Below are 24,417 nucleotides of genomic sequence, written 5' to 3'. Positions count from 1 at the left end.
AGGCTGTTAAAAAAGCGTATCGGATCCTGGGCTTTATAAGTAGAGGCATAGAGTACAAAAGCAAGGAAGTTATGCTCAACATTTATAAATCATTGGTTAGGACTCAGCTGGAGTATTGTGTCCAATTCTGGCCATCACAATTTAGGAAAGATGTCAAAATTGGGATTGTTCTCCTTTGAGAAAAGAGGGTTAAGGTGTAATTTAATAGCGGTGTTCAAATTGTGAAGAGTTTTATAGAGTAGATAGGGAGAAACTATTTCCACTGACAGAAGGGTCGGTAACCAGAGGACACAGATTTAAGGTAATTGGTAAAAAGACCAGATGAGGAGATGAGGGGAACTCATTATCACACTGCTGTTTGTGGGATCATGCTGTTCACAAATTAGCTGCCGCGTTTCCTACATCACAACAGTGACTACACTTCGAAAAGTACTTAATTGGCTGTCCAACGCTTTGGGACGGCCCGAGGTCGCGGAAGGCGCTGTATCAATGCAAATTCTTTCCTTTTATTTACGCAGCTTCCTGTTCTGACGTTTCATTTTACATATGCATAAGAATCAGCGTCGCAATTTCTGTCAGGCCTCATCTGCCGCATTATATCGTCGATTGCCTTCAATGATGCATTTGTGTTTGCTGTTCTTTGCTCTTTTATTTCTGTTGCCGTGTAAGATAACGTTAAATGATTATAAGTGTTATTCTAATATCACATTACCACCGAAAATATTTACTAAACTACATCGTGCCATGCCTTAATATTATTATCGAGCATTAATATATGAGCAATCAATTATTAAATATCGATAATTTATTTTAAACTGTAAGCTTTTTGCCTATTGATTGCTTAAAGTGATTTTAGCTGTTTTACTGTCTATTGATGTATAAATTGTTCTCATTATAAATGAAATTTAAATAATCCTTTTTTATCTTACCTAACTGCAAGAAAATTGCGATTCTATTGATAATTTGTCGATAATCCCAGAGATATCCGGGAATATTTTAAATCATAGAACCAGCGTTGCGTATCGGCCGCCCGTTATACAGGCGCGGCTCTGCAATGCCAGTTGCACGCCCAGGCCAAAAGTTGAACAGCGAAGAAAATTTCTTAATTTTATCCGATTTTAAAAAAAATCTCACTTCTCTTTTACAGACTGTCCGCTGGCGGATGTGATACATCAGTGGCCCCGTTCGATTGCTGTTGTCCAGGGTGGAGAGGCCGAGATAAATTGTTATCAGAATGGAACAGCCCGAGATAACATGCTCTGGTACCAGCAGTCCGCTGGGCAAGGACTGACGATCATTGGGTATATTTACAGAAGCAGCAAAGCTGAATATGAAGATGGTTTCAAAACTGGATTTGAAATCACACGCACTATGAACGATAAGATGTCTAGTTTGAAGATTCAGAGCGTTAACCCCTCAAATGCGGCGGATTATTTCTGTGCAGCTGGTGATGGTGCACAGTGCCGCAGACAAATCGGGCGCCCTTACAAAATCTGTCACCGAGACACAGTCGTTTGACGAGCCACCTCACACTCCATGCTACATTTAATGTTCTGCTCGCTTCTACTTGAAAACATCTTGAAGAGAAACTAAAATGAAGAAATTTGCAGAGATGCAAAAGTGTAGGGTGAATTGGGAAAGGGGAAGGAAAGATAGAAAGATAGAAAGGTGGAAAGAAAGAAGGAAAGAAACGAAAGAAGGAAAAGGCAGGTGAATAATGTAAGAGGGAAGGAAAGCAAGAAAGGACAGAACACAATAAAGAAACAAGGAAGGCAGAAAGGAAGGAAGAAAGAGAGAAAGAAACAAACAAATGGATAATTTAATTCTCTGATAATATTATAACTTAACGACAGGAACAGAGATCGTTGTCTTGACGCCACTTCCGCTTGTGACGTTCGATTTTGCATGTACCCTGGGTCGCACCCTTAAAGCCAGAACAAGCAGCAGAACGTGTCTTAGAAACCCGCAAAGATGTGATTAAATTTCCTCGTCTTCTCTGTTTACTTTATGATGCTGAGTATGTTAAAATTGAACGACAGTCACTGTTCATTTATATTCTTGATCAACGGAAAAGGATAATTAATGTCCTAAATAATGCAATTCGTTAACGTCACCGCGATTAATGATATACAAGCAATTAATTATTTAATACATGATAGTTGATTCTTTAATCTATTATTTTTTGGTCAATAACTGTTATTAATATTAGTGTAACCTTGTAATATTTTCACCCTAAAGCAGCTTTTCCGGTTCAATTTTACAGTTGTATTGTCCCAGGTATTTGTAGGAGATTTGGCTGTAGATTTAATTTATATCGTTAATTCGGCGCAACTCCCACATCTATTGTCGCACGTGCAACATAAAGCATCCTAATTCTTTCCCCAATTACTGTTTCCAGGTGTTTCCCGGGGCGATGTGGTGCATCAATGGCCCCGCTTTCTCAGCGTTAACGATCGAGGATCCGCCGAACTGAACTGTTTTCAGAACGGGACGCTGCGCAATTACATGCTGTGGTATTATCAGTCCACCGGCGGGGGCTTCGTCTTAATCGGCTCTATTTATACAGGTGGTGACGCTCAGTATGAAAATGATTTTGAAAACAGGTTTGTCATTACACGGACAATGGAAAATAAGAAATCCATTTTGAAGATCAACAGTGTCAAACCCATTGATGTGGCGGTGTATTTCTGTGCAGCCGGTGATGGGACACAGCGACTCAGGTTCATTTGGCGCCTTGACAAAAACCCTCGAACACTGACGTCATAGAGGAGCGCCCCCGTGTGACTGAGTGCAGAACTGCACCCGTTCAATCCGCGCTGTGTGTGCAGCATTTGGCCAATTGCAGGCACGGACCGGAATTGGCTCTCTTAGTTGCCATCAGGGGAACTATCTCCAGGAAAGTGGGCGTGTTAATTGGCGTCAGATGAGAACACTCTTACCCCGTCCTCATCTTCCCAAGATCGAACATTCTGTCAACGCACATACTCTGCGCTCGCACGTGAATAATGGCTGCCGATGCCCAAGAGACGCTGCCTCAACTTGAGAGGTTACAACTATCAGGAAAGACTGAACAGGCTGGGGCTCTTTTATCTGGAAAAGAGAAGGCTGAGTGGTGACCTGATAGAGGTCTTAAAGATTATAAAATGATTTGAAAGGGTAGAGGTAGTGAAGCGTTTTCCATTTGTGGGAGAGACCGAAACTAGGGTTGATGAATATAAGATCGTCATTAATAAATCCAATAAGGAATTCAAGAGAAACTTCTTTACCAAGAGAGTGGTGAGAATGTGGAACTCGCTACCACGTTGTGTGGTTGAGACGAATATTACAGATGTATTTAAGGAGCAGCTAGGCATGAGGGTAAAATAAATAGAAGAGCATGCTGATAGGGTTCGAAGAAGAGGGGTGGGATAAGGCTCCTGTTGAGCATAAACACCACCATAGACCTCTTGGGTCGAATGGCCTCATTCTGCGCTGTATATTCGACGCAATCCATGTAACAAGCGACAGCACCTGAAGGAGAGGAGAAAATTGGAAGGCGGATCAATTTGAATATGTTACTTGAAAATATCTACATAATCGGTGAGACTGGGAAAGCCTGAAATCCCAGGTGCTTGTAGTTTCAGGTTGTAACCACTAGGTTCGCTGTAGCTCCATTGTATCCTGTACCAGTACACGCTTCGGCGCAGAATGAGCAAGAATGCAGGAGGTCGACGATTCCCTGTAACGCCATCACTTCTCGACCATTTAGCACAAAAAAACACTTAGACTTCCTTATGTCTGTTGTTTTCTCGCGACGCCAGATACCAATGACTACCCACGTTATTTTGTTTCACTCTTTGTTTTTATTTGCAAAGGAAACTGAATAATCTGCATATTGTGATTTATTAAGTCAGGTCAAGTAAAGGAAACGAAGAGAATCGAAAAGAAGGAAAAGAGTTAAAGAAAAAGGTATAAAGAAAGAAAGAGAGAAAGACAAAAATAAACAAAGAGGGAGAGAGAAGGAAAGAACGAGGGAGAACGAAAAAACGAGGAAGGGAGAAAGAAAGGAAAAAAATGAATAATAAATGAAAGAAAAACATAAAGAAAAAGAAACACGAAAGAAAAAAAATGAAGGAAAGAAAAATAAACAAAAGCAAACAAATAAATAAAGAGAGACAGAAAGAGAGAAAGAAGGGAAAAGAACGAGGGAAGGAAATTAATAATAAATAGTTTGTACGATGAGTTCTTGGAATGTATTCGGGACAGTTTCCTACAACAATATATCGTGGAACCAACCAGGGAATAAATTATTTTATACCTCCTCTGGTGCAATGAAACAGGGTTAATTAGTAATCTCATAGTAAGGGATCGACTGGGGAAGAGTGGTCATAATATGACAGAATTTCACTTTGAGTTCGAGAGAGAAATCATTAAGTCCGAAACTAGAGTCTTAAACTTAAATAAAGTCAATTACATAAGTATGAAGGGCGAGTTGGCCAAGATTAATTAGGAAATTAGATGAAAAGTTATGATGGCAAATAGCCATGGCGAACATTTAAAGAAATATTTCATAATTTTGAAGGAGTATCCATTCCCTTGAGGAATAACATCATTCCCGCGAAGAGTGATCCAACCGTGGCGAACTTGAGAAGCTAAGGATAGTATTAGCTTAAAGCGAAGAGGCCTAAAAAGTTGCCAAAAAGATTAGTAAGCAGAACTAGCTCGGCCTCTAGCCAAGCTGTTCCAGTACAGCTACAACACTGACATCTACCCGACAATGTGGAAAATTGCCCAGGTATGTCCTGTGCACAAAAAGCAGGACAAATCCAGTCCGGCCAATTAACGCCCCATCAGTCTACTCTCAATCATCAACAAAGTGATGGAAGGTGTCGTCGACAGTGCTATCAAGCGGCACTTATTCAACAATAACCTGCTCACCGATGCTCAGTTTGGGTTCCGCCAGGACCACTCGGCTCCAGACCTCATTATAGCCTTGGTCCACACAGGGACAAAAAAGCTGAATTGCAGAGGTGAGGTGAGAGTGACTGCCCTTGATATCAAGGCAGCATTTGACCAAGTGTGGCACCAAGGAACGGTAGTAAAATTGAAGTCAATAGGAATCAGGGGGAAAACTCTCCAGTGGCTGGAGTCATACCGAGCACAAAGGAAGATGTTAGTGCTTGTTGGAGGCAATTCATCTCAGACACAGGACATTGCTGCAGGAGTTCCTCAGGGCAGTGTCCTAGGCCCAACCATCTTCAGCTGCTTCATCAATGACCTTCCCTCCATCATAAGGTCAGAAATGGGGATGTTCGCTGGTGATTGTACAGTGTTCAGTTCCATTCGCAACCCCTCAAATACTGAAGCAGTCCGAGCCTGCATGCAGCAAGACTTGGACAACATCCAGGCTTGGTCTCATAAGTGACAAGGAACATTCGCGCCAGACAAGCGCCAGGCAATGGCCATCTCCAACAAAAGAGTGTCAAACCACCTCCCCTTGACATTCAATGACATTACCATCGCCGAATCCCCCATCATCAAGGTCTTGGGGGTCACCATTCAACAGAAACTTAACTGGACCAGCCATATAAATATTATGGCTACAAGAACAGGTCCGAGGCTGGGTATTCTGCGGCGAGGAACTCACGTCCTGATTCCCCAAAGCCTTTCCACCATCTACAATATACAAGTCAGGAGTGTGATGGAATATTCTCCACTTGCCTGGATGAGTGCAGCTCCAACAACACTCAAGAAGCTCCACACCATCCAGGACAAAGCATCCCGCTTGATTGGCAGCCCATCCACCACCCTATACATTCACTCCCTTCACCAGCGGCGCACTGTGGCTGCAGTGTCTAAAATCCATAGGGATGCACTGCAGCATCTCGCCCGCCAAGGCTTCCTCGACAGCACCGCCCAAACCCGCGACCTCTACCAACTAGAAGGACAAGAGCAGCAGGTACATGGGAACAACACCACCTGCACGTTCCCCTCGAATTCCCACTCCATCCTGACTTGGAAATATATCGCCGTCTCTTCATCGTCGCTGGGTCAATATTCTGGAACTCACTTCCTAACAGCTCTGTGGGAGAACCTTCACAACACGGACTGCAGCGGTTCAAGAAGGCGGCTCACCACCACCTTCTCAAGCGCAATTAGGGATGGGCAATAAATGCCCCCCTCTCCAGCGACGCCCACATCCCATGAACGAATAAAAAAAGGAGAACCAGTAGATGTCGTATATTTGTATTTTCAAAAGCCATTAGCTGTTACACAAAACGTTGGTACATAACATAAGGGCTCTTGGGTTTTTGGGTACTATATTATCATGGATAGGGGATTGGTTAACGGTCAGAAAACAGAGTTGGAATAAAAGGGTCATTTTCAGTTTGGCAGGCTGTAACTAATGGAGCACCGCAAGGATCAGTGTTTGGGCCTCAGCTGTTTACAATCTATATTTATGACTTGGATGAAGGAACCGAGAATAATTTATCCAAGTTTACTGACGTTACAAAGCTGGGTGGGAAAGTAAAATGTGAGGAGGACAATAAGACTCTGCAAAGAGAAATAGACAGGTTAACTGAGTCGCCAAGAAGGTGGCAGAACAAGTATAATGAGGGGACATGTGAAGTTATTTACTTTGGTAGGAAGACTAGAGAAACGGAATATTTTTAATTGATGAGAAACTATTGAATGTTGGTGTTCAGAGAAATCTGGATGTCCTTGTACCAGAAACACAGAAATGTAACATGCAGGTACATCAAACAATTAGGAAGGCAAATGGTATGTTGGCCTTTATTGTTAGGAGGTGGAATACGAGAGTAAGGAAGTCTAACTGCATTTGTACAGGGTTTTGATGAGACCTCACCTGGAGAACTGCGTACAGTTTTGCTCTCCTTATCTAAGGAAGGATATACTTGCTTTTGAGGCGGTGCAACAAAGGTTCACGAGATTAATTCCTGGGATGAGAGGGTTGTGACATGAGGAGAGATTGAGTGGGCCTATACTCTCTCGAGTTTAGAAGAATGAGAGATGATCTCAATGAAACATATAAGATTGCAAGAATGCTTAGCATAGTAGACGCTGAGAGGCTGTACCCCCTGGCTGGAGCGTCTAGAACTGAGGATCATTGTCACAGGGTAAGTTCTTGGCCATTTAGCATTGAGATGAGGAGAAATATCTTCACTCAGACGGTTGTGAATCTTTGGGGTTCTCTATCCCAGAGAGCTGTGGAAGCTCAGTATACTCAGTAGTTGAATATATTCAAGACTGAGATCGATAGAATTTTAAACTCTCGTGGAATGAAGGGATGTGGGGAACAGGCTGGAAAGTAGAGTTGAGGTCGAAGATCAGCCATGAAATTATTTAATGGCGAAACAAGCTCGGGGGCTGCATGCTCTGCTCTTGCTCCTATTTCGCATGTTCTTATGTTCTTAATTTGTTACATTTGCATTGCTTCAAATAGTGTCATTGTGTCATTGTATCATAGTATGATACAGCATCGAAGGAGGCCATTCACCGCAACGTTCCTGTTTGATACAGCTATCCAATTTGACCCACTCTTCTGCCCTATTCGCATTGCCCTGTAAATGCCTTCTCTTGATGTACTTATCGCAATATATAATTGCGAACAGAATATGGTTCAAATAATGAGGTCCTAAGAGCAATAATCGCTGGATTATCACCCGAGGTACGTGCAAATTGGCATGGGGATACGCAGATTAGCGAGGTGAACACGTGGCTGAAGGAGTGATAAGAGAAAGAGTGGCAACATTTCATGCGACAATGACATCAGTACTGGGACAGGAAGGAACTGTACCGTTGGGACGGACACCACCTTAACCAGGCTGGCACCATGACCCAGCATAAAGGATAAATAGGGCGGTCACATGGACTTTAAACTTGTAAATGTGGAGGGGGAGCGGTCAGGTGGAAAAGGTAGTAAAAATGATAATTCAAAAACAAACGAAAAGGAAACGAGTAGGAAAGTTAAAAATTATGCACTACAAACAACGCAAAAACTGAAAGATGTAAAGTAATTATATTAGGGGAGAGAAATAAGAAATAATGAGAAAAACAACATTAGAGCAGAAGCAAAGGGAGTCTGCATGGATTTGCAAAGGACAGCAGATGCCTGACGATCCTAATTGAATGTTTTGAAGTCGTGGCTAAAGTAATGGACAGGGGAATGTTTATGTCGACTTCCAGAAGGCAGTCAATTACGGTATGGGACCCAAATAAGCGTTCTTTATGCAAACGCACAGAGTATAAGGAACAGGTTGAACGAATTGCAGGCAGAAATTCAACTTACAGGGTATGACACGGTAGCCATTACTGAGACATGGCTGCAGGACGATAAAGACTGGGAAATGAATGCACCAGGTTATCAAGTCTGTAGGAAGGATAGAAAAACTGTTAGAGTGGCGGAATAGCCCAGTGAGTTAGGACCGAATTAATTCAATGATAAGACAGGATATAACGAGAGGTAAGCAGGCAGTCGAGACTTTATGGGTAGAATTAAGAAATAGGAAAATATTTACGACTGCAGTGAGAGTTGTGTATCGTCCCTCTGGTAGTTGCTGTGAAATGGCAGAATGTATAAATGCAGAGATTAGACATGCATGTAGCAAAGGCAGGTGAGTGATTTTTCTTTCATAGTGATTGGGATAAGCAGACGAGCTCATGTCAGAAAGGTAGCAAATTTCTTGAGTGTGTTCAGGACAGCTTTCTGCAACAATATGTCCTGAAAACAACAAGGGAACAGACCATATTAGATTTAACATTAAGTAATGAGCCAGATTTAGTTAACAGCCTAACGGTGCCTGAATATTTATCAAATAGTGATCAGAATATGATGGAGTTCAATGTTCTGTTTGAAAGGGAGAAACCCGTGTCAGCTACTAAGATTCTGAATTTAGGTAAGGCCAACTTCAACGGGATGAGTCAGCGGCTGTCCACAGTAAACTGGGCAAATCTGTTAATGGGTAAAACGACAGAAAATCAGTGGGCGGTGTTCATGAAATAATTTAACATGATACAGAACCAGATTACACCCAATGGTCAAGAGCTTTACTTGACAAAAAATCAGCCATGCACGAAAGAAGAGGTAATGGACAACATAAAACTGAAAGAACAAGCGTACAAAAATGCAAAAAATAACACAGATCCTGGCGCCTGGGAGAGATACGAAAAACAGCAAAGGGTGACAACACATATAGTGGGAGCTACAAAAAGGGAGAATGAAAAGAAACTTGCAAGGGATATCAAAATCCACACAAAAATGTTCACAATTATATTCGGAATAAGACGGTTTTCAAAGGAAATGTGGGTCCATTGAAAGCGGATAGAGTTGATATTGCAAAGGAAAATAAGGGAACGGCGGACATGGTAAATAATTAATTTGCATCAGTATTTACAGTTGATGAAGAGATGCCAGATCCCCAAGGCAACTAATTTTGAATCGGGGACGGGGACTCACCATATTTAACGTAAGCAAATTAACAGTAATGAAGAAATTAATGGCACAAAAGAGTGACAAGTTCCCAGGACCAGATGGTTTCCATCTCAAGGTTCAAAATAAATAGGTGAGAACATTGCAAATGCCCTAACTATAATCTTCAAAACTTCTCTCGGTTATTCAACCGTTCTCTTAGATCAGAAATTTCCACATGCCACTCGATTATTTAAGAAAGGCGAGAGAGAGAAATTATGGAACTTTGGACCAGTTAGCCTAGCAAATTACCTGATTCTATAATTAAGTATAGAGTGAGTGAACAAATTGAATATATTTAGCTGATCAGAAAGAGCCAGCATGGATTTGTAAACGATAGCACATGCCTGAAGATCCTGATTGAGTTTTTTGAATAGGTGACTAAAGTAGTAGACAGCGGAATGTCAATGGATGTTGTTTATTTGGACTTCCAGAAGGCTTTCGTAAAGCCCCTCGTAAGAGGCTGTTAGCTAAAGTTGAAGCTCATGGAATTGAGCATAAATTATTGATGTGGTTATAAAATTGGCTGAGCTGCAGGAGACAGAGAGTAGGGATAATGGACAGGTGCTCAAGTTGGCAGGGTATGACTAGTGGTGTCACACAGGGATCGGTGTTTGGGCATCAAGTATTCACTGTATTTATTATCGACTTGGATGACAGGAGAGAGAGCCGCGTATCCAAGTTTGGCGATAACACAAAGACAGACAGCATTGTAAGCAGTGTAGATGGAAGCATAAAATTACAGAGAGCAATTAATGGTTTCAGTGAATGGACAAAACTTTGGCAAATGGATTTCAGTGCAGGCAAATGTGTGGTCACCCACTTTGGATCTAAAAAGGAGAGATCAGACTACTTTCTCAATGGCGGAAAGCTCGAAGCAGTGGAGGTCGAAAGAGACTTTGGGGTCCATGCACATAGATCATTAAAAATTCATGGACAGGTACAGGAAATAATCAGAAAGGTTAATGGAATGCTGGCCTTTATATCGAGAGGACTAGAATACAAAAGGGTAGAATTTATGCTGCAGCTATACAAAGCCCTGTTCAGACCACACCTGGAGTATTGTGTTCAGTTCTAGGCACCGCATTTTAGGAAGGACACGTTGACCTTGAAGGGAGTGCAGCGTAGATTTACTAGAATGACACCAGGACTCCAAGGGTTAAATTACGAGGAGAGATTTCACAAACTACCTTTGAATTCCCTGGAATTTAGAAGTTTAAGGGGTGATTTGATCGAAGTTTTCAAGATATTAAGGGGAGCTGATAGGATAGAAACAATTTCTGCTGGTTGGGGAGTCCAGGACCAGGGGACATAATCTCAAACTTAGAGCCAAGACTTTCACGACTAACGTTAGGAAATACTTCTACAGCGAAGTGTAATAGAAGTTTGGAACTCTCTTCCGCAAATGGCAATTGATGCTCTCTTAATTGCTCATTTTAAATCTGAGATTGATAGATTTTTTTAACTAAAGGTATATGGGATACTTCAGAAAAGGAAGATATAGTTGAGATACTGGATGGGATAAAAATTGATAAAGAAGAGGTATTGAAAGGTTATTTGTACTTAAAGTAGATAAGTCACGCGGTCCGGATGGAATGCATCCTCGGTTGCTGAGGGAAGTAAGGGTGAAAATTGTTGGAGTGCTGGCCATAATCTTCCAAACATCCATAGATACAGAGGTGGTGGCAGAGAACTGGAGAATTGCAAATGTTACACCATTGTTCAAGAAATTGTGCAAGGTTCGACCCAGCAACTAATGGCCAGTCAGCTTAACCTCAATAGTGGGGAAACTTTTAGAAACAATAATTCGGAACTGAATTCACAGTCCCTTGGGCGCGTGTGCATTGATTAGGGAAAGCCAGCACGGATTTGTTAACGGCAAATCGTGTTTAACTAACCTGATAGAGTTTTTGATGAGGTAACAGAGAGGGTAGATGAGGGCAAGACAGTTGAAATGGCGTATATGGACTTTCAAAAGGCGTTTGATGAAGTGCCGCACGATAGGCTTATCTTCAAGATTGCAACCCATGGAATAAAGGGACAGCAGCAACATGGATATAAAATTGGCTAAGGGACAAGAAACAGAAAGTAGTGGTCAACGGTTGCTTTTTTGGACTGGAGGGAGGTGTACAGTGGTGTTCACCAGGGGTTGGTGCTGGGAACATTGCTTTTCTTGTTAGAAACATAGAAACATATAAAATAGGAGCAAGAATAGGTCATTCGGCCCTTCGGGCCTGGTCTGCCATTCGAAATGATCATGGCTGATCGTTCAACTCAGTACCCTGTTCTCGCTTTTCCCCCATATCCCTTGATCCCTTTAGCATTAAGAAATATATCTATCTCCTTCTTGTATATATCTAATGATTGGCCTCCACTGCCTGCTGTGGTAGCAAATTCCACAGGTTCGCCACCCTCTGAGTGAAAACATTTCTACTCATCAAGTTTCTAATTGGCATACCCCGGATCCTGAGACTGTGACCCCTCGTTCTGGACTCCCCAGATATATTAATGACTTGGACTTGGGTGTACAGGTTAAAATTTCAAAATTTGCAGATGACACAAAGCTTGGAAGTGTTGTGAACAGTGAGGAGGACAGTGGCAGATGAAATGTAATGCTGCTCCAGGCCGAAAGCTCTCTATGTGACACCGGGCACTCGTATTAATTACCCGCCAAGAGGACCAGCGACAAAGTGTAGAAAAGGCCATGTGATCCAAAAAGCATTCCCCTTATTTTATTCGTTCATGGTACGTGGGCGACGCTGGCGAGGCTGGCATTTATTACCCATCCCGAATTGCCATTTGAGAAGGTGGCGGTGAGCCGCCTTCTTGAACCGCTGCAGTCCCACATTGCTGTTAGGAAGGGACTTCCAGGATTTTGACCCAGCAACGATGAAGAAACAGCGATATATTTCCAAGTCGGGATAGTGTGTGATTTGGAGGGGAACGTGCGGGTGGTGTTGTTCCCATGTGCCTGCTGCCCTTGTCCTTCTAGGTGGTAGAGGTCGCGGGTTCGGGAGGTGCTGTCGAGGAAGCCTTGGCGAGTTGCTGCAGTGCATCCTGTGGATGGTACACACTGCAGCCACGGTGCAGTTGTCATTGAACAATGAGGGCTGCAATCGGCCATGGTGTTTTCTGGTGACTCAGTAACCTTTGCGGCGCGGCTACCATCGCCCCCAGTTTGTCGACACGCAATCAATGACAATGGGCCGGGAATTGCTCACATCAGCGTGGCAACATTCGGAGCAGCTCGTGCAAATAAATCATACAAATTCAAATCCATCATCATCTACTCTGGTTCTGTAATCGACAACCTCCGGTTTATTTCACATCAAATTTCCACTTTCCCACTTTCGCTCTTTTTTTTTGCAGATTTCACATGAGCCTACAACCAACACCGTTATTTCCTTTCCCGACTTCATTGACTTTTTTTTAATAGTCCTTCATAAACTGCTTGGCGTGATTTATTAAATTTTTGCTCCACGTTTGTGTGCTTGTGTAATGAAGCAATATTTTATTATGTGATCGATGTATTGTCTGACGTGACGTAAGCTTCATTTTCTGAACTGATAAAAGTCATCAGTAGTCGTCGTGAACCAATTTATCAATTTTCTCTGCTAAATAATTGAAACAGATAATAGCTCACAACGTTATATATTGCATGGATGCATTTATGGGGAAGCTAGATAAGTACACCATGGAAAAAGCAATAGAAGGAAATGCTAATAGGGATGGATGATTTAGGGAGGGAGGAGGCTCGAGTGGAGCATAAACACCGGCATGGATCTGTCGGGCCGAATGGCCTGTTTCTGTGCCGTAAATTCTATTGAATTCGATAAATATATGTTTAAAAAAGCGATTTTACACTGGATTAAACATTCCGTGAACGATTAAATTGTGCACATATCTACAACAACGTTCTCAGGGTCTCTGCTATTGATACAGGATTCCAGTCCTGGATACAGTTGCAATCAAAGAATCATACAACGCAGAAGGAGGACATTCGGCCCATCGTGCCTGTGCCGGGTCTTTCAAAGAGCAATCCAATTCGTCTCACTGCCCTGCACTTTCTCTACAAGCCCTGTAATTTTCTTCCTCATGTATTTGTCCAAATCCCATTTGAAAGTTCTCTCATTATCACCTGTGCCAGTAAATGGGAAGGGGGATTGTGATGTAGGTAAATCTTGTGCAGATGCATCACTGGGGCTAATCCTTCATTCGATCGTATAGTCTCCTGACACGCCGCTCTTAACTCCACATTGAACGGTGGTTGGCCTTTTGATTTAATGAGTGATGTGACAAGCCATGAGGTTGCTGATTGTGGCTTTGAAGGGCTCTTGTTTGTTTTTGGCTTTTTGCCTGTTCATTTTGCGGTTCGCGGATTTAAGGTTGCAGGTGACGTAATTTCCGGTTATGACGCTCCATCTGCTAATTCCAAGGGTAACTCACAACCTGCAAAGCTGCAACCGACCGATTGCTTCTGACGAAGATGCATTTACATTTTCTGCAACTAACTCTTTTATGTCTGAAGACCCGTAAACGTCCCGATTAGGCAACGTCTCTCTTAGATTCATCTAATCAATTATAGTAATATGAATATGGCGGGACGATTATACATCAATAATCGATTATTTAATATGTTATTGCAATAATGTTTTATTTAACCAGTGCATGTTTTTATTGTGTGAAAGGTTTTGATGGAATCGATAGGGAGAAACTGTTCCCACAGGCAGGAGGGTCGGTAACCAAAGGGCACAGATTTAAGATAATTGGCAAAAGAAACAGAGGAGGAGAGGAGAATTGTGTTTTTTTTACACAGCAAGTTGTAACGATCTGGAACGCACTGCCTGAAAAGTGTAATTGAAGCAGATTCTAAAGGGGAATTGGATAAATTCTTGAAAAGGAGATATTTACAGGGCTATGGTGAAAGAACAGATGAAAAGTGCGACTAATTGGATAGCTCTTTCAAAGTGCCGGCACAGGCGCCAGGGGCCGAATGGCCTCCTTCTGTGCTGCACGATTCTATGTAAATTTTCTGCTTCTAACTTTTACTAATTCGTTGCTGGCCGGTTTTTTTATTGATAAACGGAACGTCCTTTTCAGGTTGTGTAGTCAATACATAATTGATTGTGTCGCTGAATGATCTTCATTGTTCACCAATTCCTTTGTAGGTTTTTCCCTCTCAGATCTCGTATCTCAGTGGCCCCTTTCGATCGTTGTAACTCAACAAGAAAGCGTGGAACTAAACTGTTTCCAGAATGGAACTGCACGCTCCAGCATGCTTTGGTACAAATCCGCTGGAGGGGGGCTGCTGTTAATTGGCAAAATCGTTTGGTCGTCGCAAGCAGAAATGGAAGAGGAATTTAAGGCCAGATTTCAAATGGTGCGCAGTGACGGCGATAAGAAATCCACGCTCAAGATTACAGGCCTGGGACGGACCGACACGGCGTTGTATTATTGCGCCGCCGGTGATGGGGCACAGCGGTTCAGGATGATTCACAACCCTGACAAAAACCCTTCCAGTGTAAAGCATGGTCGCAAAATGATTGCTTTGAAGAAGAGAGTTATCATAGTTCTGTCGGAGTGGCATGACTGAGGCAGCGCTGCACTGTCGGAGGGTCAGTACAGAGGGAGCTCTGCACTGTTGGAGGAGCAGTGTTGAGGGAGTGCTGCACTGTTGAGTGTGAATTGATCTGAATGAAGTTGTGTTGTGTGAATTGATATGAATGGAGTTGTGTTGAGTATTGGCGAGTGTGAATTGATCTGATTGAAGTTGTGTTGAGTATTGGTGAGTGTGAATTGATCTGATTGAAGTTGTGTTGAGTATTGGTGAGTGTGAATTGATCTGATTGAAGTTGTGTTGACTATTGGTGAGTGTGAATTGATCTGATTGAAGTTGTGTTGAGTATTGGTGAGTGTGAATTGATCTGATTGAAGTTGTGTTGAGTATCGGTGAGTGTGAATTGATCTGATTGAAGTCGTGTTGAGTATTGGTGAGTGTGAATTGATCTGATTATAGTCGTGTTCAGTATTTGTGAGTGTGAATTGATGTGTAAAGACTTAATGTTGTGTGTAACTGTAATCAAACAACGATGTCTTGTTAATTGCAGGGCATCAATTTTGAAAACGTTGTGATAATCATCTCAGCTGCACTGAAATGTGATGGCTGTCAGCAAACTGGCAGCACCCCTTTTATCTTGTGATTGGCATTGATAAGAAAAAAGAGACTGAAAAAGAGAAAAGACTAAATAAAGGATATATCTTAAGTCTAGGACAAGAATTCGGAAATCTCGTGTCGTTCTATTATCCAAGAGTTAATAAATCTCTTTGACAGAGAATGCAGAATACCTCGAACAGTTTGGAGAGTTGCTTCAGACACTAACCAAAGAAAAACATGTGAATAAGGAAAACTGGAAAATTATAGTCGTGTTATGAGAAGGACGTTAAATTATAAAACTCAAGTAACAATTAGAAACCGAGGCAGAGCTCAACAAATAGTTTATGGAACAAAAACTGGAAATTGAATCAGCTCGTATAGCTTCTTGCAACCGGACTTTGGCTGAGTGAGGAGACCACATTCAAACCGTAGGGGCAAATGCAGCCAGAAATTTAGTATCATGTAACGCCGAGCTACAACGACAGGAAGGTCAGGATAAAAGGTGGATAAAGGAGGTCGGTGATTTAAGTAGTGCCCGACGGGGAGTCCGAAGTCTGAAACAGGGCGACCAGCCTCGTGTAGCAGGAGAGGGGAATCATAACCACTGTCAAAAGAAAATGCAGGAGTTGGAGGAAAGATTAAAATCTGAGATAGACGCTCCGCGACAGGAGATAGAATTCTACCCTTCCCCAGCATTCCCCTCTCTTGCCCCACCCCCAGTCGTGGAAGCATAAACAGCTCAGCGCTACCTCATGAAAGTCAGTGACAGATGAAATGTCGGCTTGCAGCCTCTTTGGTCAAGGTAACCTTATGTGCGTTGCACCAGCAACAGTATGGAGGACCTAATTCCAAAGGACGGATTGAAGACCGCCCAAAACTATTGCTAGCTGACACTGGCACGTCACATACTGTGGTATGGGGCTCACTTGACCAAGGCACAAAGAGCTTGGGAGATTTGGAGGAGAAGGAGATACGGAGAAGATGGTAGATTCACATTTGAAATGCAGTTTTGGTCTCCTCATTTAAGAAAGGACATAATTGCTTTGGAGGCGGTTCAGAGAAGTTTCACTCGATTGATTCCTGGGAAGAGGGGGTTATCTTATGAGGAAAGGTTGGACAAGTTGGGCCTGTATACCCTGGAGGTTAGAAGAATGAGAGGTGATCTTATTGAAACATATAAGATCCTCAGGGGACTAGAAGGGGTAAATGCTGAGGGGATATTTCCCCTTGAGGGAGAGAATGGAACAAGGGGCCATAGTTTAAAAATAAGAGTCTCCCGGAGATGAGGAGAATGTTTTTCTTTCAGAGGGTCTTGAGTCTGTGGAATTCCCTTCCCCAGAGGTCGGTGGAGGCAGGGTCATTGAATATTTTTAAGGCTGAGTTAGATAGATTCTTGATTAACAAGGGAGTCAAAGGTTATAGTAGATAGACGGGAAAGTAGGGCTGAGGTCACAATATGATCAGCCATGATCTTATCAAAAGGAAGAGCAGGCTCGAGGGGCCGAATGGCCTATTCCTGCTCTTAATTCGTGTGTCGGCCGGCGGCAGTCACAGTTCAGTATGTAAACACTCGCCTCATGGTCGTGTGGACTGAAAAGCGACAGGAGACGGAGAATGTTATCTTAAGAGTAGATTCCTAGTGGAAGTGGACACAGTCAATATGTGTCAGTGGCAAACGGGTGTCGACTCTCCACAATGAGAGTTGATGATAGATCAGGACTAAATTTGATTCATGGGGATATGAAGTCAACATGACCTCGTTGTCTGCCTCTGACACGAATGGAGATAATTTGATCCACTGCTAAAGACTGGACCCTTTTACTTTTATTCATACATGGGATGTGGGCGTCGCTGGCGATGCCGGCATTTATTGCCCATCCATAATTGCCCTTGAGAAGGTGGTGGTGAGCCGCCTTCTTGAACCGCTGCAGTCCGTGTAATGAAGGATCTCCCACAGTGCAGTTACGGAGGGAGTTCGAGGAATTTGACAAAGCGCAGGGTGGGGGTGGGGGTGTTGGAATAAATGTGGAGGGGGATAAAGCAGGAGAGACATAATCGGAACGGGGGCGGCAGGAAATGATGTGCAAACCCAGTACTATTATGAAAGCAATTGCGCCACCTAGCACCAACTTTCCGCCAAAGCTTCAAACGCCTTTTGTTAACTGAGTCACGGTTGGAAACTAAATGAAAAAATGCAAGGATCTGTGCCTCCATTGTGAATCTTGGGTTTTCTAAGATGACAGTTCATCTGCAAACATCGCACAACAGATTCCTTTCAAGCAATGCAAGAGCTTCAACACGTGGGGAGGAATCTGTCCTTTAGATGACGAATGTCAGGCATGTCTCAGTGGGTAGCACTCTCGCCATTGAGTCAGAGGTAGTGGGTTCCAGAAAATTGAGCATATAATCTCGGCTGAAACTCCCAGTGCAGCATTGCCAGAGGGTCAGTACTATGGGAGTATTGCACTGTCGGAGGGTCAGTATTGTGGGAGTGCTACACTGTTGGAGGGGCAGTACAGAGGGAGAGCTGCACTTTCAGACATCCAGTACTGAAGGAGTGTTGTACTGTTGGAGGGGCAGTAATGTGAGGGTGCTACACTGTCGGACAGCTAGTGCTGAGGGAGCGCTGCACTGTCGGAAGGTCAGTACTGAGGGAGTGCTGCACTATCGGACATCCGGTACTGACGGAGTGCTGCACTGTTGGTGGGGCAGTACTGAGAGTGGTACTGCGTTGTCAGAGGGGCAGTACTACGGGTGTACTGCACTGTCAGAGGGGCAGAAGTAAGGGAGTTCAACACTGTCGGAGGTGCCGACTTTCGAATGAGACGTTAAACGAAGTCGCCGTTCCCATAGAAACTATTGGAAAAAGAGCAGGAGAGTCCTTCCTGGTGTCCTAGCCAATATTTACCCGTCAATCAACATCAGATTATCTAGCAATTTATCTTATTGCTGTCTGTAGGATCTTGCTATGCGCGAATTACCTGCCGCTTTTCCTACATTACAACAGTGACTACACTTCAAAGGCACATCATTGGCTGTTAAGTGCTTTGGGAACTGAAGTGGTGAAAGGCGCTATGAAAATGAAAATTATTTATTTCGATGCTTAACTGCACACCTGGTTCAGAGAAAGCCACGCAATGATGCATTTGTTTTCACATTATCAGTATTTGGAGCAGTAATAGTGTCATTATTAGTAACTGGAACAGTAATAGTGTCATTATCAGTAAATGGAGCAGTAATAGTGCCATTATCAGTAACTGGAGCAGCAATAATGTCATTATCAGTAACTGGATCAGTAATAGTGTCATTATCAGTAACTGGAGCAGTGATAGTGCCATTATCAGTATCTGGAGCAGCAATAATGTCATTATCAGTAACTGGATCAGTAATAGTGTCATTATCCGTAACTGGAGCAATAATAGTGTCATTATCCGTAACTCGAGCAGTAATGGTGCCATTATCAGTAACTGGAGCAGTAATAGTGTCATTATCAGTAACTGGAGAAGTAATAGTCTCATTATCAGTAACCGGAGCAGTAATTATATCATTATCAGCAACTGGAGCAGTAATAGTGTCATTATCAGTATCTGGAGCAGTAATTATATCATTATCAGTAACTGGAGCAGTAATAGTGTCATTATCAGTAACTGAAGCAGTAATAGTGTCATTATCAGTAACTGGAGCAGTAATAGTGTCATTATCAGAAACTGGAGGAGTAATAGTGTCATTATAAGTAACTGGAGCAGTAGTAGTGTCATTATCAGTAACTGGATCAGTTATAGTGCCATTGTCAGTAACAATAGCAGTAATGAAGTCATTATCAACAACTGGAGCAGTAATAGTGTTATTATCAGTAACTGGAGCAGTAATGTCTCATTATCAGTAACTGGAGCAGTAATAGTGTTATTATCACTAATTGGAGAAGTAATAGTCACATTATCAGTAGCTGGAGCAGTAATTTTCTCATTGTCAGCAACTGGAGCAGTAATAGTCTCATTATCAGTAACTGGATCAGTAATAGTCTCATTATCAGTAACTGGAGCAAAAAAAGTCTCATTATCAGCAACTGGAGCAGTAAAAGTCTCATTATCAGTAACTGGAGCACTAATAGTGCCATTATCAGAAACTGGAGCAGTAATAGTGTCATTATCAGTAACTAGAGCAGTAATGGTGTCATTATCAGTAACTGGAGCAGTAATATTGCCTTTATCAGTAACCGGGGCAGTAATCGTGTCATTGTCAGTAACTAGAGTAGTAATGGTGTCATTGCCAGTAACTGCAACAGTAATAGTACCATTATCAGTAACTGGAACAGTAATAGTGCCATTATCAGTAACTGAAGCAGTAATAGTGCCATTATCAGTAACTTAAGCAGCAATAGTGTCGTTATCAGTAACTGGACCAGCAGTATATCATTATCAGTAACTTGAGCAGTAATAGTGTCGAATAGTAATAGTGTCTAATAGTGTCAGTAATCGTGTCATTAGAGCAAATTGATATCTTGCCATTATTCTCCATGTGAAGGTTTCTCTCATCTACAATTGCTACATATTTATCTGTCGCACAATACACCCAACCGTCCATTCTGGCCTGGAACTGCTGGGAAATTGAGATATATTAACGATGTATTAACGGCGGGCGCCATTATTAAATTGTAAGAAAAGAATATTCAGCGATTTGCGGAATAAGTGAGATAAGCCATGTCCCAATCCATCGCAAAATCAATGGACCATTTGCGTCACCCTGTCGAATGCTGAAAAAAGTCCATTCTCGCCGCTCAGATCTCCACTGTAGTTAACGGCGACCGAAAATTTGCTGGATTAAACATTATTTGCACCGCAACCATTTAGACTAAAAACCGGCGACTTTTTTCTGTTCGTTATGCGTTACTTGAGAAACTAATGAGACTAAAATCTGATAAATCCCCTTGACCCTATATCCGAGGGTTCCAACAGAGGTGGCTGCAGAGATAGTGGATGCACTGGTTATTATCTTCCAAAAAATTCTAGATTCTAGAACAGACCACGTGGATTGGAAGCTAGCAAATGTAACCCCGCTGTGCAAGAAAGGAGGGAGTGAGTAAACAGGGAACTACACGCCAGTCAGCCTGACATCAGTCGTCGAGAAAATGCTGGAATCCATTATTAAGGAAGTGTGAACAGGATACTTAGAAAATCATAATATGATTAGGCAGAGTCAACATGGTTTTATGAAAGACAAATCGTGTTTGACAAATTTATTCGAGTTTTTTGAGGATGTAACTAACTGGTAGATAAAGGGGAACCAGTGGATGTAGTATATTTGGAATTTCAAAAGGCATTCGATAAGGCGCCACTTAAAGGTTGTTATACAAGATAAGGGCTCTTGCGGTTGGGAGTAATATATTAGCATGGATTGAGGATTGGTTGACGGACAGAAAACAGAGAGTAGGGATAAACTGGTCATTTTCAGGCTGGCAAGCTGTAACTAGGTGCCGCAAGGGTCAGTGCTGGGGCCTCAGCTATTTACAATCTCTATGAATGACTTAGATGAATGGACCGAGTGTAATGTATCAAGTTTACTGATGATAGAGAGCGAAGTGGGAAAGTAAACTGTGAGGACCTCACAAAGAGTCTGCAAAGTGATATAGACAGGTTAAGTGAGTGGACAAGAAGGTGGCAGATGGAGTATAATGTGGGGAAATGTGAGATTATTCACTTTGTTAGGAAGAATAGCAAAGCAGAATAATTTCTAAATGGTGAGAAACGATTAATTGTTGGTTTTCAGAGAGACTTGGGTGTCCTCGTACAAGAAACACAAAACGCTAGCATGCAGGTATAGCAATTAGGAAAGCAAATGGAATGTTGGCATTTATTGCAAGAGGGTTGGAGCACAAAAGTAAGGAAGTCTTACGACAATTGGACAGGGCTTTGGTGAGGTCTCACATGAAGTACTGTGTACAGTGTTGGTCTCCTTATCTAAGGACGGATATATTTGCCTTAGAGGTCGTGCAGCGAAGGTTCACTCGCTTAATTCCTGGGAGAGGTTGAGTATAATGGACCTCTACTCTCTGGAGTTCAGAAGAATGAGAGGTGATCTAATTGAAACATTAGATTATGAGGCAGCTTGAAAGGGTAGATGCTGAGAGATTATTTTCCCTGGCTGGCGGGTCTAGAACTAGGGGGCATCGTCTCAGGATAAGGGGTCGGACAATTAAGACCGAGATAAGGAGGAATTTCTTCACTCAGAGGATTGTGAATCTTTTGAATTCTCTACTCTCGGGGGTTGTAGATGCTGAGTTGTTGAATATATTCAAGACTGCGATGGACAGATGTCCCGGCTCCAAGGGAATCAGGGGATATGGTGATCGGGCAGGTAAGTGGAGTTGAGGTTGAAGATCAGCCATGCTCTTATTGAATGGCGGAACAGGCTCGAGGGGCCGAATGGCCTACTCCTGCTCCTATTTCTTATCTTCTTATGTTAGCGATGTCACAAACCTAATGGTGGACAAATCCTCTTAACAGCATTTTACACAAGCGTTTAGGTTATAAACCAAAGGAGCTCATATAATCGGAACCACATTCACACGTGTAATGCTGCTGAAGTCGATGTATTGGAGTATTACATCGAGTTTGTAGCACAGCAACAGTCCATTCAGCCCAACTAGTCTATGATGGTGTTTATGTTTCACACGAGAGCCCTTCCACACTACTTCATCTCACCCTATCAGCTTATCCATCTATTCCTTTCTCCCTCATGTACTTTCCCCTTAAATGCACTTATGCTTTTCGGCTCCATCACTCTGTCAGGAAACAAGTTTCTCCTGAATTCGCTATTGGATTTATTAGTGAATATCTTTTATTATGGCCCTTATTTTTGGTCTCCCCCACAAGTGGAAACATCTTCTCTACGTCTACATTATCAAACTCTTTCATAATCTTAAAGGCCTCCATCAGGTCACCCCTCAATCTTCCCTTTTCTGGAGAAAAGAGCCCCAGCCTGTTAAGTCTTTCCTGATATGTATAACCTCTCAATTCTAGTATCATCCTGGTAAATCTTTGTTGCACATTCTCGAGTGCCTCTATACCCTTTTTGTAATAAGGAATCCAGAACTGAGCGCAGTATTCTCAGTACGGTCTAACCAAATTTATAGAATTATAGAAAGCTTACTGCAAGGAAGGAGGTCATTTGGCCCATCAAGTCCGCACCGATTCTATGCAAGAGCAATACAGCTAGTCCCACTCCCCTACTCTATCCCTGTAACCCTGCAAATGCTGTTCCTTTCAAGGACTTATCCAGTTCGCTTTTAAAAAGACGATTGAATCTGCCTCCACCACCCTCTCGGGCAATGCATTCCAGATCCTAACCACTCGCTGTCTAAAAAAGATTTTCCTAATGTCACCTTTCGTTCTTTTGCCAATCAACTTAAATCTATGTCCTCTGGTTCTTGACCCGTCCGCCAATGGGAACAGTTTCTCTTTATGTACTCTGTCTAGGCCCTTCATGATTTTTAACACCTCTATAAAATCTCCTCGCAACCGTCTCTGTTCCAAGGAGAACAACCCCAGCTTCTCCAGCTTATCCACGTAACTAAAGTCCACTATCCCTGGAATAATTTCCAAACAAGAATGACATAATTGCTCATAACTCTGTTGCGTCCGGGGAACATTTGAAAGCAACAATTGATTTAAACATTGTACCATGTTTGCAAAAGGACAAAGATAAATCTACTTACTGAACTGAACGCACATTCGCCTTTCTTTGAAAATATTCAAACGCCGGTTTCCCATTTCTTCTTTTAACGTCTGCTTTTGTTGTTAGACACTTCGTGTTTAGACCATAACCCGGAGCTTCATTCAGATGGAGATAACGTTCCATATGAAGAGAATTAAACGTTTGGTCTCTCGGCGTTTTAGTTTGGGGCAGACGTATGGGGAAGTGCGGCGGTTTGAACAAAGATAAACTGAAAAGATAATAGCGTTACAAATCTAAACACGACACCTGGCCGACGAGCGTGCACCTGGTACACAGGGTGCTCTGAGAGATCGGTTCGGAGATTACAGTGTGCAAGAGTTATTGTATTTATGTATAAAATGTAGTCTGTTTGAGAGACAGTGCCGTTACTTCCCGAGGTCCTGCACATTGTGGGGACATTTTCAAGTGACAGAAGAAAAAAGCCTGGCAGACTTGAAGGGCTGAAAGACCTCCTCCTGTTCCTCTCTAAGAGGCTCGAGGGGGCTGAATGACCTACTCGTATTCCTGTGTAACAGACTGGAGGTTCCGAATGGCCTCCTCCTATTCCCGTGGAATAGACTGGAGATTCTGAATGGCCTCCTCCTGCTCCCGTGTAACAGACTGGAGGTTCTGAATGGCCTCCTCCGATTCCAGTGTAATAGACTGGAGATTCTGAATGGCCTCCTCCCGTTCCCGTGCAACAGACTGGAGGTTCTGAATGGCCTCCTCCTTTTCCCGTGTAACAAACTGGATGTTCTGAATGGCCTCTTCCTTTTCCTATGGAACAGGGTCGAAGGGGCGGAATTGCCGACTCCAGTTCACATGTCACAGGCTCGAGGGGCTGAATGGCCTGTTCCTATGCTCCTGAATGCTAACTAATCTCCAATACCTCAATCTCAAGCGACGTCACCAGCTGAATCCTCCAGTGCCTGTTGAGAGGCGGAGCGGTGCTGCTTTCGATCTGATATTTCTTTTTTGTAGGAGTTTGTATCATCGTGGGGACAGGGGGGCACGGTGATAGAATCCAATGCAACCCCCGCACAAAAACCTACGTCGACACGAGACTCGAAAGATCAGCAAG

At 42.8% G+C, this 24,417-nt stretch overlaps 1 protein-coding gene across 1 annotated transcript in view; it reads left to right on the top strand.

Moving 5' to 3' along the window:
• The first annotated feature begins 564 nt into the window (after positions 1-564).
• The window catches only part of LOC137312929 (uncharacterized), a 45,902-nt gene continuing 22,049 nt past the window's right edge, over positions 565-24,417 (top strand). The window contains exons 1-4 of the mRNA XM_067979299.1: positions 565-664; positions 1,148-1,517; positions 8,821-8,938; positions 14,724-14,990. Of these exons, the coding sequence (XP_067835400.1) occupies positions 616-664; positions 1,148-1,517; positions 8,821-8,938; positions 14,724-14,990 (804 nt within the window). The 5' untranslated portion in view covers positions 565-615. The remainder of the gene's footprint in view (positions 665-1,147; positions 1,518-8,820; positions 8,939-14,723; positions 14,991-24,417) is intronic.

Source organism: Heptranchias perlo, unplaced genomic scaffold (assembly GCF_035084215.1).
Source record: "Heptranchias perlo isolate sHepPer1 unplaced genomic scaffold, sHepPer1.hap1 HAP1_SCAFFOLD_44, whole genome shotgun sequence".
NCBI classification, from domain to species: Eukaryota; Metazoa; Chordata; class Chondrichthyes; order Hexanchiformes; family Hexanchidae; genus Heptranchias; species Heptranchias perlo.
The sequence above is the reverse complement of the archived record's forward strand: the minus strand, read 5'-3'. Positions and strand labels throughout refer to the sequence as shown.